The sequence below is a fragment of the Ambystoma mexicanum genome, chromosome 10, assembly GCF_040938575.1.
Source record: "Ambystoma mexicanum isolate Mex_15411 chromosome 10, UKY_AmexF1_1, whole genome shotgun sequence".
Taxonomy (NCBI): domain Eukaryota; kingdom Metazoa; phylum Chordata; class Amphibia; order Caudata; family Ambystomatidae; genus Ambystoma; species Ambystoma mexicanum.
In genome coordinates this window covers 543,820,852-543,839,246 of record NC_090932.1, presented here as the reverse complement: position 1 = coordinate 543,839,246, position 18,395 = coordinate 543,820,852, and the positions used below count along the sequence as shown (strand labels likewise).

The 18,395-nt window shown below is 41.8% G+C and overlaps 1 protein-coding gene across 2 annotated transcripts in view; it reads right to left on the bottom strand.

Moving 5' to 3' along the window:
• BOK (BCL2 family apoptosis regulator BOK) overlaps window positions 1–18,395 on the bottom strand; it is a 657,860-nt gene that overhangs the window by 486,435 nt on the left and 153,030 nt on the right. For both annotated transcript variants that reach the window (XM_069618118.1, XM_069618119.1), the window contains exon 2: window positions 17,203–17,331. In XM_069618118.1, coding sequence (XP_069474219.1) covers window positions 17,203–17,331 — 129 coding nt within the window. The remainder of the gene's footprint in view (window positions 1–17,202; window positions 17,332–18,395) is intronic.

Genomic DNA, 18,395 nt, shown 5'->3' with positions numbered 1-18,395 from the left:
AAATGGGTCAAGGATGATTATAACTTACAGTTCCTCTATGTTCTCCCTGCACCTCAGCCTGATCCAATGGTTTAACATTGTCTGTCCTTCCAGAAATGCTTGTGTCTAATTCCAGAAATTCATATCATGAACAACAGAAAATTCAAACATAGTCTTTATATGTCCTTTAGCGTCCAGCCTCCCTTAGTCCCCAAGTTACCCATAATCTTCAAGGTTGTTCAACAAAAAGCGTTCATAGACCTATTTTTCCAAAGTCCATCCCTATTCTATTAACCAAATGTACATCAAATGCTTACCCAGGCAGTCCTCTCCTGAGTTTACAGTTCTGCCTTCTGCAGATGTTCTTAAGAGCACACTGTTGTTGGGCCTCCCCGCAGCCTCTAGTTCCTTCAACACTTCAACCTTCGCAGGTCTCTCAACAACTTTGCATTCTCTCAATATTCCATCAGGTTTCACCATGACCATGTATTTTCTCAGGTTTCTGTCAGGTCCCTCCAGAACCTTGGATTCTCTCAGATTTCTCTCAGATTTCTCTCAGGTCTCTGAATGACATTTGATTCTCTTAAATTCAACATTCATCATTCAGTGTCCTTTTCGGAGAGACAATATTCTCACACTGCCAGTGGTTCTTCTACAACGTCTTCAAGGAAGCGCCTCACCTTCAGGCCTTCCCTCTACAATCAGTGTTTGTGAGTCAGACCTTCTGCTAAGTCCTTTCTTCCATCCATCATCATCATCAATTCACTTCATTCGGCATATATGCATCCATTCAAGTACAGAAAAGCACTTCAAGCACATAGACAATCTTTCATTCATGTAAGTGTAAATCATTAGCAAAAGATTCATTTTGTTTGTAAAATTCTGTCCTATAATGTCAATGTTAAATAAATTCGAGGAAGACTCTTCCTTAAGTGATACAATATACATGCCAACAGGAGTGCCACGTGAGTGTTTGTTCACCTGTTCGACGGGATCGCGGGCAAGTGAGTTGGATACTGTAATCGAGTTTGGGGTTGTCGTCATCGTTCCATCAAGCTCTGATACCTCAGTGGTTGACTTCGAAGTAACTTATCCACTGTGTTGTAAATATGAGGGCGGTCCCGAGAACCAGGAAGGAAACATTGTTGGGGGTGCAGATGCATGATGACATACTATCCGCGCCTCTCATCTTTACTCCAGTCAAGAACACCATGAGGATGGTGCTTGCTTGCTGTCCCCCTGCCTCCCTCCCCTCCGACTCTGTCTGATTCAGCTATTTCAGAGCTGAATGATGGAAGCCGGTCTCCTTTATTAATCGAGTCAGGCTTGCCACGGGAGGAACTAGCGGGGGAGGAGGGTGATGCACCATGGAAGCAGACCCAGGGCGGGGTGGAGGACAGGGCGCAAGCGGATTCTCCACCTGACACCCCTTTGGTGTTTCTGCCGGGAGGGATCTCACTCCTGGCCCTGTCCCAACACCCACAGGGACGGGGGGAAGAGTGGGACAAAACCCTTACCTCTGGACACCGGCTGGGTGGAGTGGGGGTTTTGGGGGATGCGGGGAGATACAACTTCAAAACTCTGTCATCTTAAGTGAATCGAAGATACATACTGTTCTTTTACGAGACATTATTTCGGCTTTGATGAAGGTTTCTGATATAGGGATCAAAACTCAAAGCTCTGAAAATGAATGTAAGGCAGTGAACACAGATAACTTGCAGCAGGCAGGAGAAGAGCAGGGAAGTAAGCTTAATGAAGGGCTGAATGTCATAGATTGCCTGGAAACTGAGACTGCAGTCTTGGATAGTCGTGAGAGCAACTTGACACCCTCACCTACGCCCAGGAATGGGTCGAGGACGTCATCTTCCCCCGTTAATTGCAAAAAAAGGGTAAGCGTTCAAAATCTGATTCAAAGAAGGGAATGAACAAGTCAACAAGAAACATATGGAGGAACTTTATAAAGGAAGATACAATAAACTGTGACATAACTCCGGGCCTAGACGTCTCTATGGAAGAGGACATATGCTGTAATCGTGATAGTGAAGTTCCATCTAGTAACACCCCTATGGATGAGATGAAACAGAAAGGCAAAAAGAAAAAGGGGACCAAATTCCAGCGGGCCCAAAAAGATACTTAACGTGGGAAACAAAATTCTTGGAGGGGGGTGTACCACTTATTCACCAAACCAGTAGAGAGGGTAAAGGGAAGGAACATACCTCCCCTCCCATGCATTGACAAATCAGTAGAAATAATTGAGGAAGGGGAACTTGCGAAGAAGACAAAAGAGGGTAGTCCCGCCCTCAGTGAGGCTTGACACTCAGATAGAATTGTGGCACCCTAAATGAGTCGGGAATCCCCTGAAATTCCCAATGATATGAATATCCATAGGCAAGTATGGGCTCAGGGACCAAGTAATAAAGAACACCATCGCAAGGCTCTAGGGTGGAGGGAGCCTGTAGTCACTGAGATGGTAGGGTACAAGCCTTCCTCTCTTACAATGAGAAATTATACGTCGGGGATTTTGACCAATGAGCAAGCCTCACTGATTGGAGGGGTAGAGTGGCAGTTTAGCAATCGACGATTGGAAACTATGATTAGATAAACAGTGGAAAAATACTGATTACCCAGTCGAATCTTTCTAAGCCCCAGTAGATATGGGGTCTTCCATATAGGGTATATTAAGGGAGAAGGGAAAGGGAGAACAGGGGACGCAATCCCAGATACAATACATCTAACTAATACTGGGATCACCCAAGAAACCCGGAAAGATGGAGTAAATGATGACAGAGTACAATGCCCCAAAATTCTAGCGGATAAAACCCATACACACTTAGCCACAAACAGTAACCCTAAAGAACAAGGGGGGGAGGCTATAATAGAAGGGTTGGTTAAGGGACCAAAATCTGTTTTTGAAGGTTAATTAAACAGAGTGCAATGTAGGATACCCTGTTATCCTGATGATCCTCGTATAATATTGTATTATATGTTCGGATATGGGGGGCCGAAATCATTAAATAGATGGAGGGTGTTGTCACTTTTGAACAAAATCCCTCAGTTAAGAACATTGTCTACTGCACTTATTAAATTGGCAGACTTTATACACCCTAAAAGATACGACCATGTCAGACTCGTGTTCCACTCCCGAACAGTTTTTGAGGCTATAGTAGGGAAACAAACACAATTTACCAAATTAGGCTACAACATATTGCCATTTAGCATGGGATTTCTTGATCTGCAGAACAGCTTCCGCCTTAATGGTAGAGTGCAGACTACGCAAGAAGGGGTTGTCAATGCAATGAGTGATAGGAATCAAGTCGGGACCCTGGAGGACCCCAGCTGGAGATGGTTGGCATTAACGCTACGTGATTCCATACTTCAGCTAAAAGACTTCAAGTCAGGTCTTTAACCAAAATCAGCAAGTCCCTCTGCTTTCTTGGAACTCGAGAGGGCATGCTCACTTAAGAAACTCTAAAGAACTGCGTGAGAGGCTCACCAAATTTAAAATCATTTGCATTCAGAAAACATGGATGACCAATCCTTTTATCTTAGAAGGCTTTGATGTTTGTTGCGAACCGGCTACGAAGGTTCAGAGAGCACGCACCTCAGGCGGGCTTCTCATCGCCATCAAAAAAGGACCTGACATGAAGATAATAAAACATACGTATATATCTCATGATGTCTTAGCAATAATACTGGAGCTAAAGACAGGCAGCGTTACTCTAAATACCCTCATTGTAAACATCTACTGGCTTCCTGAGCAGAAGTTACAGGCCACAATAGATGAAATTAACTTAATAATTACTGATGAGATGATTGCTCATATTGGACTACAGATTGTCATAATGGGAGACCTTAATTCGGAAATCCAGTATGAACCTCAAAAAGTAAAAGATATGGGTCTTCTTTCAGTAATAACAGATGGTTCAAAAAATAACATCATAGGAGGGCCACCATGAAGTAGGCGAAAGACACTACAGGGCCATCTTTGGAGTCTACTTTTCACCAACTGGGGCCTACACTCAGCATTCGGACTGTTAGATGATTCTACCGACCTTATTACTTGGACGGATGGGGTAAAGTCATCTTCAATTGATTATATATTCATGTGGCTCTTTTTATTGGAGGGCACATTCCAGTTTAACATTACAATAACGATGCTAAGTGACCACCGAATGCTGGAACTATGCTGGAATTTTGAAATAGATCAAAATTCCAATTTGGAATACACTTCAAAGCTAACTACGAATCGCTCAAAATCCAGAATAGTGTGGCACAAAGGTAATGTGTAAAAATTAAATGTTCAGTAAATAGAGGCCTATGCTGCAACCACCATTGATAAAGAGAACACTTCTCACTCATGACAATTTCCCTATGTTTATTGACAATTTGATTAGGCACTCAATTAAGATTCCTAAATCTCCTAGAAAGACCAAGCATGAGAACCAGTATGATAACCTTGTCAAACAAAACAAAAACAGGTGTAATGGAGAGGTGCAGCATGTGTGGAACTCAGGTCTTACTATGGAGAAAAAAAAGGAGGGGGTGAGAAAAATTAAACAGAAGTAAAAACATTGGCTCAAAGGCCACAGAGAATCCTTGCTACAGATGAATAGTGAATCCATGCTGATTGCGTTATAAAACGGATCCGCGAGACAGTTCTGGCTCCTAGTAAACAGCATGGAGACAACACAAATGAGCGCCCAATCAACACTGATTCAGGAGAAAGTTTGGGTAGGTCACTTTGGTACTGTATATTCAGGTACAAATAGTATCCTTGATTGGACCCCCATTAAAATACTCCCGTGGAATTTTGCTTTTTCTGTTCAGGACATAAAGTTCCAAAATCAGAAATCGAGCTCATCAAGGGCAGAAGGCCCAAACCGTCTCCCCCAATGCCCTATTTTAAGGGAACCCAGAACTTTGGGTGAAGGCCTTATCGATTCTATTTGATGACATAATTCAGTCAAAACACATTCCGGTCTCCTGGCACTTTTCACATGTAATCTCTATATTTAAGCAGGGGGATAGGAAAGATCCCCACAATTACCGAAATTACCGACCTATTGCTACATTGGATGCAGACTCCAAAATCTTTGCTGGGCTGATCCTGCAGAGATTAGAGGAGTGGTCGTCCAATAATTCAATTCTACCAGTACAGCAATATGGTTTTCGTAAAGGAGTTGGGACAGAAGCGGGAGGCCTACTGGTCTCTCTGTTGAAGGTGAAGGCATAGAAGAGAGGTGCAACACCAATCTATTTTTTTTTCTTGTATATGGTTTACATATGAAACCTTTACATTCACATTTAATGGATTAAAAAAGGCAAAAAGATGAAAAGGAAAAAAGAAAAAGATAGCACAAGTCATGTAAAAAAGATGTTCAGCACAATACAAATTGATTATAGCAAAGATTCAGTACAAACTGCATTAAAATTAATATCACATAATTCATTATACATTTTCATATATGGTATTCATATAAAAATGGAGGCCTAGGCTAAAACATTTATATAAAAGATGAATATGGCATGAGCCCAGATAAGAACCATCTAAAGGAGAGGGAATCACAACAGAATATCCATATAAAACAGCCAAACTTCTCTCAAGCCAAAACAGTCCCATGGTCCAACGATTTGATAAAACTCCCCACCGCTAGACCTTCCGATACATTGGAAACTGATACACATCTTGACCATATGTATTAATTGTCTCCGAGAAGCCCCGAAGTATTACATTTCCTCAAGTATAGATTCCTGCTTTTTGTTAATTCGAGACAGCAGGGGAGTTGCTAGGTCTGGAAAAGACCCGGGGCTAAGCTGATGTCGGAACTGTTGGGACTGGGGGCTAGCTAGCCTTTTGGTTGTAGCTCCTGAGATTCTATCTGGGGCTACAACCAAAAGACCAGGGGCTATAGCCCCCTTAGCCCCCCCTAGCAACGTCTCTGCGAGACAGTCTAGAAGAAGATGACGTTCTGTTTCTAAAACCCCTATCTTGTTACAGAATCTACATTGGATATTAGTTTCATCGATCAGATTCCTTCTCTTCAGAACCTCTTTAGTTGGTAATATATTTCACCTAAGTTTCAAGAGGAGTGTGTGGTAGTAACAATTAGGGAATTGTAACATAATAAATGATAAAGTTCCTCTTTTTCTGTGTTCATATTTGATATTACTGAGAGAGTGGTAAGTGTGTAGACGTTCAATCGTATTAGTCCAGTCTAATACGTAGAGAAGTTTCTTAACTTTATCTGGATTGGTCTTGAGTATTTCCCTGTCCGTGGAAAGGTCATTAAGCATGTTATCACATAAAACCTTTAACTTATTAAGATAGTCATTCCCAGCACTACCACCCTGAGAAAAAAGGACTCTCCCTAAGTCCACATATAGGGAATCACTTATGGGGCAGAGAAGGGAACGGAATAGGACCATGTACCGCCACAGGGATTTAGCTCTAAGTGAGACCAATCCCAATTCAAACCAAATAGCTACCACAGGGATATTGTTGGATAATTTTAAAACCTTTCTGCAAATTATTCCTTCTATGGTGTCCCAGAATGGGTGGATGTCCATGTAGTGGAGCTCCATACCATATAGCAGCTTTGTCACAACCTTCCCCAGCTGGCTTTAAAGAGAATCTTCCATATTTTCTATCCAGCTTAATGATCTGTGTAGTTAGTGGAATCGCCTTGTGTTTAATAAACAATTTAAGTTCGTAGACCGAGGGTTGGGCTAAAATTAGAAAGCCTAAATACAGAATTTTTTGGGCTCTTATAATGGATTCCCCCTCGATTTTCCAATCTAGTCGTTTACTCTTTTTACCCTTTGAGATCACCAGAATACGAGTTTTACTAGGATTAATCTTTAACCCGTTGAGTTCCGCGTATTGTTGGAATTTATTAATCAACCGTTGTAACCCGACTCTGGTGTGATCGAACAGGAGGAAGTCGTCGGCATAAGCCAACCACGAGAATCTAGTTGCCCCCAATTTAGCACTCACAAGCCTTGCCTCAGTGAGAAATTCGCCCACGTCTGCCAAATAGAGGTTGAAAAGACAGGGTGCCAAAGAGCAACCCTGTTGGACCCCTATCCAAGTTCTAATTCTTCTGGATAAGTTCCCCCCCATATTGAGCCAGAAATGGATCACTGAGTTCTCATACATAGCCATAATTAATTTCAGGAGGCCTTCAGGAATGCCCCACTTTTTTAAATTTTTTTTTAAAATTTTTTTTAATGTTTTGTTTGATTATACAAACTTTTCATTTTATCCTTTACAAGATGCAAAAGAACAGGGACAGAAAAAAAACAAGAAAAAATTGAATAAGTAAAAACGAAAGAAAAAACAAAAAGGTTAAAGAATTGGATTGACATACATGTTTGTGTTTCTTAAAAACAGTCTCGTTCAAAATCGCACTCCAAAATTTGATAACTGTAAGAATTAAATTCTTGTCGTGTCCTTTCAGAAGATGTGCCCATCGTTCCTCTGTACTCATCTGCTTCTGAGAGATTTTAAAGAAATCTTTGAACAAGTTTCTTTTGTCCATCAAAGCATCACAAACCATAATTACATGAAATAGAGTCTCTCTAGTGTTGTCAATTTTACAAAATCGGCAGTCTGTGGTCGTCATTGTTGGATGTTTTATGCTAAATAGATAATCACGAGTTGGAAGTATATTTAAGCGGAAGCGTAGAAAAAGGTCTCTTATTGATTGGTCTGGAAAACATACTAAATATGGAGGTAACTCATTGAGGGCTCTTACTTCTATTGAACAGATCATTGTTCGTTTATATTTAGATTGTTCCTCTATTGTTTTGATCCAGTCATTTTGTTGTACTCTTGTTTTGGCATATTGTGGTCTGTTTATAAGCATATCTTCACTGATGTCTTCATTTTATTTTTTATCTCATTAGACCAGTAATGCACGGCTGTTACACATACAGGGTTCTTTTTTTCTTTGAGTATCTCTAGAGATGGAAATTTGTCCTGGCAAATTATTTTTCTGTAGAGATCCATTTTTTTCCAGGTAATGATTGATTCAAGGGATTGTAAGGCCAGTTCCAACCGAATTCTTGAGATTGGAAATGAGTTGGATAGGCCGAGAGTTTTTCTCCAGAATATTGCCTCGTATTGTTGCCATTTCATTGTGTGTTGATTAATTATTGTTTCTCCGGTGTATGTTAAGATAGGTACCACTTTTTGTCTATATAATAGAATTATTGCTTTTAGTGAATAGGTTCCGAATTTGCAGTGAAAATAGCGTCCCAATCGAGCTAGAGCCCCACTTTTTTAATTTTGCCCAGAGTCGACCTCCAATGACCGAGTCAAACACAGTTGACAGGTCAATAGAGGCGACATAGAGAGTTCCACCATATTTGCTCCATGTTGAATTCTGAAGAGCAGTCAAAATCAAACCATTTAAATTTGTAGAGTGTCCCACCCTAAACCCAGTTTGGCATTTCTTAAGAATGTAATTCTTTGTTATCCAATCGTTGACATGAGTTAACAACAAGGAGGCTAAAAGCTTACAATCAGTATCGATCAAGGTGATCGGTCTGTAGTTTTTAGCCATATTTCTATCCCCTCTCTTAAATATGGGAACTATACGGGCAGTCTGCCTGCTAGGGGGAATTATACCACTATCCGCCACGTTTCTAAAAAGCATGGTGAGTAAATGGGCCCACATTTCTGGTAGCGCTTTGAGAGTGTTGTTCGTTAGTCCGTTGGGCCCAGGAGCCCTAGAATTTTTAGCTTCCTGTATCAATTTAAGTACCTCTTTGAATTCAATAGTAGGATCCCAAGTCATCTTATTAGCCCCTCCCCCTTTATCAATGGCATGACATCCCTTGTCCTCATATTTATAGAGGTCAGAAAAGAAGTTAACCCATTGAGCCTCCAATACCCCATTCAATTGATTAGTAGCAGAGACAGGTTTTTGCACATTGATTAAGCTTCTGAAAACCCCGAGGTCTCTTTTTACCAATACTCTGAGCATCATCTCTGCATCTTCTTGTAACATAGTATTTTTTGGGGAGATGCAGAAGTTCTTATACTTCTGTATAATGGCCCTGCTCTTTGGATTTTTATATAATTGGTCAGCATTTAAATTACAGATCTCTCTGAGCAACTTCCAGACATTGGCCTTTTCCGTGGCAACTTCTTCATTATAAGTATGGAGATGCTTTCTTTTGATTGTGCCCTTTCTTAGGGAATCATAGGCTCTGCCATGGAGATCTTTCAAAAAATTATCATAGTCTGGTCCGGTAAAAGCCGCTTGTTTCCATTGATAAGAGGTATTATTCAAAAACTCTGTCAATTTTCCATTGAAGAGTTTAATATTTAAAGGGGACCAACGCACCCCTGTACCATGTCCTATCGTTCTTAGGTTGGTAGTTCCCCCTATGGAAGCCTCTCTAATAGGAAAAGGGACATAGACCCCCAGAGTACCATGGTCACTCCAGTTATTAAAAGTCACATTTACTTCCGAGGCTAATCGCGCCAGAGATTCATCTACAAAAAGGTAGTCTAAAGTTGACGAGGAGTCTCCCCTTCGCCACGTTGGATGGGGTGGGCAGGACTGATCGAAGAGGCCATTTAGAATATCGAGGCTTAAACCAATGCACCCTCAAAGATCGGTACCCACTGCCCTTGATTTCGGATATCCTGGAAGCTGTGAGAGGAGCCGTAGTTTTCACGAAGCTGGATCTCCGGGGTGCCTACCATTTAATCCATGTTCGGGAAGGGGACGAATGGAAGACAGCCTTTAGAACACCCTTTGGTCATTATGAATACCTAGTCATGCCTTTTGGACTAGCCAATGCTCCCGCAGTCTTTCAGCGTTTTATGGATAGGGTGTTCTCTGATATGTTGTTCCTCTTCGTCATTGTCTATCTGGATGACATATTGATTTTTTCCAAGGATCCTCTAAAACATGAAGAACACGTAAAGGCAGTACTACAACGACTTCCCGCTGGGGATTTCGAGGGTCTTATGGTGCCGTTTTTAAGATTGGTGTCTAGGTATTCCCGAAGGGCCTTTTTCTCAGGTTCGGAAAGGATGAACATTCGGCCGAAGGGAATTACAGCTGAGGGATCTGTATCTATGGTACAGTCTTCGGGCCTGTGAGGGGGTAAGGCTTGGACTATGGCGGTAGAAAATACATCAGCATATCCCTGATAGGGCTCTGGAACTTGTATGATATTGGAAACCATGACTGGTGTTTCTTGGTCTCTTAGTGGTTCTTTAGGAGTTATCGAGGAGGGGTCCATGGATAAACAGTGGGACATACAGAACTCTGAGCCCGGGAATAATGATCCTGCTGTCCAATTGATATACGGATTGTACTTTTGTAACCAGGGCATACCCAAAACCATGGGGTAATGGGCTGACTTAATGATGTCGAATGTAATCCGCTCTTGATGATGATTTATGGAAAGTTGGATCTCTTTAGTCTGCAGGCTTATGGCTCCTGACGAGAGGGGTCTTCCGTCAATTACTTCCACCGGCTGCATGATGTTTCGTGTCTCGTACGGAATATTATGACTAATAACCCAGTCTTGATCAATGAAAATTACCATAGCTCCGCAGTCCACCAAGGCCAGAATGGAATAGGTCTTGTCTTTGGAGGGCGAGAGGAAGGCCTGGAGTATCACCAAACTGTTTTGTCCAGGAGAGTTCAAGGATGGAATTGATGTGGAGCAAACATCTCTCTCCTGACACCTCGCTCCATCTAGGATCGGGAGCTGGCGTTTCCCGAACGCCGTAGAGGGGCTAGAGGGCATTCTCTAACAAGATGTTTATCCGAGGCACAAAACATGCACAGGCCTGTGTGGATCCTTCTCATCCTTTCTTGAGGGGAAATAGGCCCACGGAAGGCTCCCATTTGCATGGGTTCCGGATCAGTGTCAGGGGTTGGGGCAGAATCGGTTTTAACAGAGGTTTCAAGGGGATTCTTTTGAAAAGGTGTCTTGGTCTTTCTTCTTTCAGCCTTTCTTTCCTGGATTCGAAAGTCTATCTGCATGGCTAGATCCATAAGGGCCTGGAATGAACTAGTACGAGCCACCTGGGCTAATTCATCCTTAATGTCCTCATTTAGACCCATTCGAAATAGAGTGAAACTTGCTTCAGAAGACCAATCCGCTTCCTTGGCCAGTTGTTTGAATCTAGTAACGTATGTTAGCATATCCTGAGTACCCTGTCGGAAATCAAGTAAGCGTTCCTGAGCACTAAAAACCTGTTCTGGGCGGTCGAACATAGTCTTGAGTGCCTGAATGAATCCATCATAATCATCCAGGAGGGCATCCCCTGAGTTGACTTAGGGGGTGGCCCAGGTTAACGCGTTCCCTATGAGGTGCGAGATTATGAAGCCCAACTTCGCCCTAGAAGTTGAAAAATAATAGGGCTTGAAAGAAAAATGCACCAAGCAGGAATCCAGGAATCCACATAAGGATTTTGCCGATCCATCATATTTATCCACCACTCCACCCAGTAACACACTGTCCTTGTTAGCGGGTCGCGAGACAAAACTAGCTGCCTTAGCACAACATTCTCAGCCTTTAAGTTCTGTACTTCAGTTGTGAGCTCTGGCATGCCACGCATAAGGTCCTGGACTGCTTTCTCCATAGCAGTATCAGTGTCGGTCGTTGGGCGTCTCAAACTGTTGTAAATCTCCCCCCGTCTCACCTGGGATCGCTTCTTGCTCTGTTCCGCGGGAAGATTCCTCTTGTGGACGGATCGGGTCTTGTATAGACTCGCTCGAGTCTCGTCCGGCTGCAGAGCGCGTTCAGAATTCCGGGAAGGTCGCTGTTCCAGGATGTCCAGGATAGTAGGTAGCGGTCACTAAGAATGGGGATTCCAGGAGCCGAATAGAGGAAAGGGGAAAAGGAAGGAAGAAGGAACCAGGATCTTGGAAAGTGGATTCGCCGAACAGCACACACACGTCAAGTCATTACCTAATGATAGCGTTGAGACACGCGGGGCCGCAGGGGCATGGCCAATATATAGGACGTGCCGTGTGCGACGTGTAAGCTGGGGCGAGGCAAGTCGCTTGCTGCGGCCATGTTGGGAGTAACAAAGAATATAAGCCCCGGTGCGATAAGGACCAGGAAGTCCAGAAGGGGCAAGTTCTATGGTTCATGACACTCCTCTTTTAAGGAGACTTTAATCACCAGGATACCTAAAGGCATGTCAGGAATATTTGTAGCTAAGAGCCCAAGAGTGGACCTTATAACAATAAGTAAACCTCCCGATGGTCTCCCCCCTGACTAGGTTTAGCATTTTGAGAACAGATTTCATAGCCATCTACCGAGGGATTTGAGAGCAACCAGGTTTCTTGAAGAAAAAAACAATAATTTGTTTTTAACATAGCGCCTGTGTCCGTATTTGTAAATAAATGAAGGTTCCCCCTAGAGTTCCAAGAAAGGCATCTCAGGGTATTAATATGGGGCGTCTCCTTCATGGAAGGAGCTCTTGCCAAGAGGTATTCAATTCCACAGTGCCGAGGTGACTTGGGCCCAATCCCGTGTGTCTCCATTATTTCCTCCAGAGAGATGCCTCAGTTGGAATTGGAGATATCTTTCCGGGTGGTAGACCATTGTCAGGTTTCCCTGATAGTCCCAATTTCTATCGACTTTAGAGGGGGTTGGTTCTCAATTCGCTATCTCAATATTGAAACCCAATTCTCTCAATCCATCAGTTTGCCCCATTACCAATTGAAAGACCACTCTGAACTTAAGCACTATATTGCTCTGATCAATCCTTCCCTTATTGGGGAATATAAATGTGAGCTCCTTTTCGACTTGAAATTCCAATTTATATAAACTGCCGTTTATAAGGTCTGAATCGCCACAGGGGAAATAGTTTTCAAGTCTTCAAATCTGCCAGACACCATTAGATCAACAAAGAGCACGTTCCACAGCTGTTCTTCTAAGCACGTTGCACACTATTATACAGAGGCTAGCCCTTTTGAGGGCTCAAGATAGGTAGGGGGCAAACGGACAAGTTACTTACTAGTTGTTGGTGTAGATAACTCACACTAATATCCGTTGCAATCACAGTTCACCTTCCGCCAAACAGCAAAACAGCGGTTCCAGCCCTTTACGCTCCAGGGATTAACGCCGCTAGGGTGGCAGTACGTGTCTTTTCTCTGCCTCCAGGCACACGTGACAGAGGGGAGCTGAGCCTCCTTAAAGGCACACGAGCGCCTGGATAAGGTCCGCACTCACTCACAAAGGTCCCTGATAGTTGCACAGGAAGATTCAGGTTCCAAAGATTAGCAGAACGGAACGGTAGAAAAATGACTGCCTGAGCTCAGAGATTCACGCCAATCTATATCGCAGCTATGGACCTGTCTATGGCCTTCGACTTAGTTGACAGGGCCAGACTGTGGTCGAAATTGAACAAACTGGGGATACCGGGGGAGATTTTGTCGATTCTTATTCACCTCCATCAAGACTCTCAAATCTATGTTCGCCTAAACACTGAGGGCCAACTATCCTGCCCAGTACGAATTTCTAATGTGTTAATACAGGGATGCATTTTTGCATCAGCTCTTTTCAACCATTATGATTCCGATGCAGGGAAATGTTTGGATAAGCCTCTTTTGTATCACTAAAAGTTGAAGGATTTAAAATGGAGTGGTGCGCGTACGCCAATGATTTTTTGCTCATCGACCATACCCCTCGTGATCTCCAACATTTGATAGTGGCATTTCTTGAATACATTACCCTAAACGGTTTAAGAAACAACTAAAAAAACAGTTATAACGAGATTGTGCAATCACAAGTCGCCAATCGGGTATACATGGTTTAAAGAACACGAAAAGCTCGCTCTAAGAACCACAATGAGGTATCTGAGGTTCCCAATATTTAACAACAACGTGAAACTCCATTATAGACAATACTTAACAGATAGGGTACGGAGTCAATTGGTGATGATGAGGAAAATTGACAAAAAGTTTGGGAAATGTTCTCTTACTCCCTTACTACGTTTCTACAATCTAAAGGTGGTCCCTAAAATCGTTTGTGGTCTAGAGCTACTCCCTATTTTGATTAGTTCAGAGCTACATAAAATGGAGTCACTAATTTGGAAAACCATTTTGTATTGCTTACCTAAATCTGTACCTATTGTTGCAATAAGGTACGAATTAGGTTTGAAATCATTGTCTGCTATTGTAGACTGGCGTTATTTGTATCTGTTCAGAAAGCTGCATTTGAACAAGGGCGCCATTCTTTACGACTTATTAGGAATGGGCCTCAGAAATGGCAACTCAGAGGCTACTGTACTTTTAAATTTACAGCTTCCTGTATGTGTAAAATTGATCTACTCGGATTAACAAGAGAAACGCTTATCAACAATCCTCTACGAGTAAAAAAGTTTATACAGAATGCAGATTGGGCTGTAACAATGGAAATGGTGGGGAAATCTAAACTGTATTGTCAATTAATATCACACTATAAGACTTTGGGACTCCACAAATCCTACCTGGTTAAGTTCCCAGACAAGAATGTGCATAATGGGTTCATGAGGTTTCGGTTTAACATGCTCTTAACTGATGAGATAATCGAAATAAGAGTTGGCTCGAGTGACAGGGTTCCAGTATGTAGATTTTGTAGCAGAGAGAATGATAAAGAAACATTAAGACACTTGTTGTTAAACTGTGAACATCTCAAATCCAAACGTGTACATGATTTTGAAAAATGTGTAAACAACATAGATAGAGTCGATCTTGATAATCTCTGGTGGGACATGCTGCATGGGTCTTTAGTGGCTTTAAAAATTGCGGTGGTACGATTTTTGACTGATACTTGTAGACTCATCCAATGTGTCCAAGGAAAAGTAGTAAATCACACTGGGGCTTGACCTAAATTTGCACTTGTGACTGGAATAAAAGGACCATATGGATCCTTTTAGTTACAGAATCAAGAAAGCATAATAAGAGTTGGGTGATTTTAAATTGACTGTTGATATCGTATACATGACTGATCGTGCATAACACATAGTAGAAAGTCTTATTGTTCAAAATCACTGGCTTACTTGGCTGATGGAATAATGTATAACATGAAAGGGTTTTTTTTTTTCTAAATAGCGGTCAGATTGGGAATCATTTTAAAAGAGCTCTCGAAAAGTATTTCTCTTGGTAACTTTTAAGATTTAAGTATTAAAATGGATAATTACTTACAAAGCAAAAGTGTTTTTAAAAATTATGTTATGTTTTATGCTTGGCTGAAATAACAGAATGAAATTAATACTTTCTTAGATAACTAGTTTTATGGATCTAAATGTAAATGTAAAGAAATGTGAATGTACTTATGATTGTTTCGAATTGAGAAATAGTTTTTAATTTTTGAAGGTCTATTTTAACCAAATGCAACAAAAAAAAAAGACATTATATGCAAGTTCATCAACGCCAATCAATATGCCAAAATATACAATACAGTCTGTAAAATTAAATAATATGACAAAAAACATATACGATTTGTGAATCTAAAAATGTTTCCTAATGGCTCAAGCACTGGCTAAAAATGGTGCAGGCCAGAGTGCTATTTCCTGTGTATTACAAGTTTTTATCAATGTTACTGCCACAACAATCTTTCTCACTCCTTGACTTTTTAGAAGCGGTTTTATCCACCTACATGTTGGCATAGAGTACACAGGATAGAAGAAAGAAAAACGTACCTTCTCTGATGCATATTTGCAAAAAGGGCAGTTTCCTAAGACATTTTGTGACCACTTACCCGTGAAAGAAGCATAAGGCAAAACACTGAAACTAAACTTTGTCAAAGTAATCCTATAGGTCGGCTTTTCAATCCATGGTAGAAGTGATTCCTAACCACTTACTTCTTTCACTTCCAGATAATCTATAGTGTTCTGTCTTATTTTTCAACTATCCAAAAAATGTGCCTTAGCTCTAGAGTTACTCCATCCATCACCAGCTCTTCTGGTAGACCCCTTGCATACCCATGCCATATCAACTGTTGCATATCTGATAGAACATGCACTACCTATTTTCAGGTAGTAATCTCCCTGTGTATCCAGGGAGCGGTTGAAAGCATGTCTGTTTTCTCCCAGCCTTCCTCGCCTACTGGCTCACTATATCTACTTTTATAAGGCTGGTCTCGTAATTGGTTTTCTAAGTCAACCCAGGATTGGTTCCTCCATTGCAGGGTTTGTTTTACATGTAATAATTAGGTGCCTTTCTCATATGGATTTATTTTAATTTAAAACTTATAGTAACCCACCTTTCAGCATCCGGTGGTCTTGATTGGTGGTTTAAATTGGATGACAGTCAGTGCAGAATCTTTAAATTGGGATCTGGCGATCTGTGACAATTTGGATTTACCAATGTGAGCAGACATGCCACTGCAGTGTTCCAGAGTGCCCAACATACACCCAGTGGAGCAGCTACTCACAGTGAGCAGCGCCCACAGCTTCAGCTAAGCTTGAGATTTGTGGCTCTCACACTTAAGTTAAAACATCTGTCAGGGATTCTCATCATTTAGTTTTCCGCTGCATTCAGTGTTCTGGGACCTCTTGCGGTTCGTGTTTCCATCGTTCGTCAATCTGGTTAAAGGCAAACCGGGGAGCGTAACTAAATGATAACCATTATCTCCATACTGGCAGTTTAATGGTGATTTGTACCATGATTTAAGAAGCATTCATTTCTAAGGACAATTTTTTTCATGTCTGAGGCATGCTATACCCTGTAGTCCGGGATGATCCTTGTAGATAAAGAAGACCCCCTATTGAAATAAAGAAGTACTGTGTCTCTGAGGGAAGGGCGAGCCCAGGAAGTCTAATTTCTTCCACCCACTGCGCGGCAAATCTGGTTGCGGCCGGATTAACCCAGTCCCCTGTGGTGCAGCCCATTCATATGAAAGGATGGTGATTTTCACCAACGCACCACAGTGGCGCCTGTGACATGTGTAACTTGTTAGCTGAAATGGCACATCCTAGTCTCACATTTCAGGTAGATTTCTTTGCATGCATGTAACATTGATTGTGTGTGTAAGACGAAATAGAATAATAATAGGGTGCACTGTGAATAAATGGGGAGAACCCCAACTCAGAAAATAGACCAAGATCCCTAAGGCACAGAGCCAAATACTTCAAGGTTATGGTTGTGATGACGCATCAGGCCCATTTTTCTATCTGCTCAATTCTGAACTCTCCACCAAAAATGTGTGTTATTTGCAAGAACCCAAACCTCCCACCCTTATATTCTTACACTGTACCTGCTGAAAATATCTCAGTAGCGACAGCCAGGAAAGCATCCGACACCACTGTCTCAGAGTTCAGGGAGATGTTGAGCTGATGTGCAATGTTCCGATAGACATTGGGACGTATGTATTCCAACTCGTCCCCTGGAAAAGAATAATAAGGAAAGTGAGCTGATGAGAAGGAATAGATTACAGCAAGGGTACAGAGATCTTAGCAACATACTGGCTATTGTGAAAACGTTATAGCGAGAAGCTCAAGTTTAAAGTGATTATGCACCAAGCACTGGGCGACACTGCCAGACGGGGCCAGGCTCCATTGATAGAGCAGGGAATGTAAGAAATTAAGATCCTGTGAAGAAATGTTTGGCCCTTTGTGGCGGAGCAGGTTCTATATGATGGGAGAATGGACTGATCTTCATAAAGCAAAGGAGCCAATTAGTGAAGGCGGGTGATGCTTCAAGGCAATGCTGGACCCCTTTGGTGGGGTAGGCATGGACTGGCCTACTGGGCAATGATTGAAAGGCTTGTCCAACAGGCGAGTATTGGGTGGCTTTCTAGGTTTAGTCACGTTTGAGAACTTAGTACACCGTGCAACTTCTAATTTTTACCAATACAACTGACCCAAAAAGCCTAAAGAGGCACATCGTTTCTGATTTATTTACCCCAAAGAACAACTTAAACAAGTTCTTCTTTTGGTGCTGAGGCCTACTTTTTGTCACAGACTGATATTTATAGGTGATAGCTAACTATGGTTGGGACGTTTCAGAGCAGTGTGCAGTCTTTTTTGGAGGACCAGTGCAAGGGCAAGGTCCCATTGGTGGATTGGTGAGGACCTTTCTTGGCAGGGTAAGACTCCATTGGTGGACAATTCAGGGAATTAATTATGTGGCATGGCACAGAGGCTATTATGCATCATGATCTTTATTCGCTCCACAAAGCAGTAAGATTTAAAAAGACGACAATATTCACAATCCCACCCTTTCAATAAATAATCATGTCACAATTCCACATCCATCCAATCGGTATCCAGTTAATATGTCGAAATTAAAATGTCTAATGACAAAAATGTTGAAAAAAAATACTGATATTCTTTTTTTAAATTACATGTTTTTTTGTGGTTTCGCGAGTAAAAAAAAATGTTTCATAAAAAATGTTTTAAAAAGGGGGGGGGTTGAGTGGGAACCCCTCCATTTCAAACAAAAAAATAA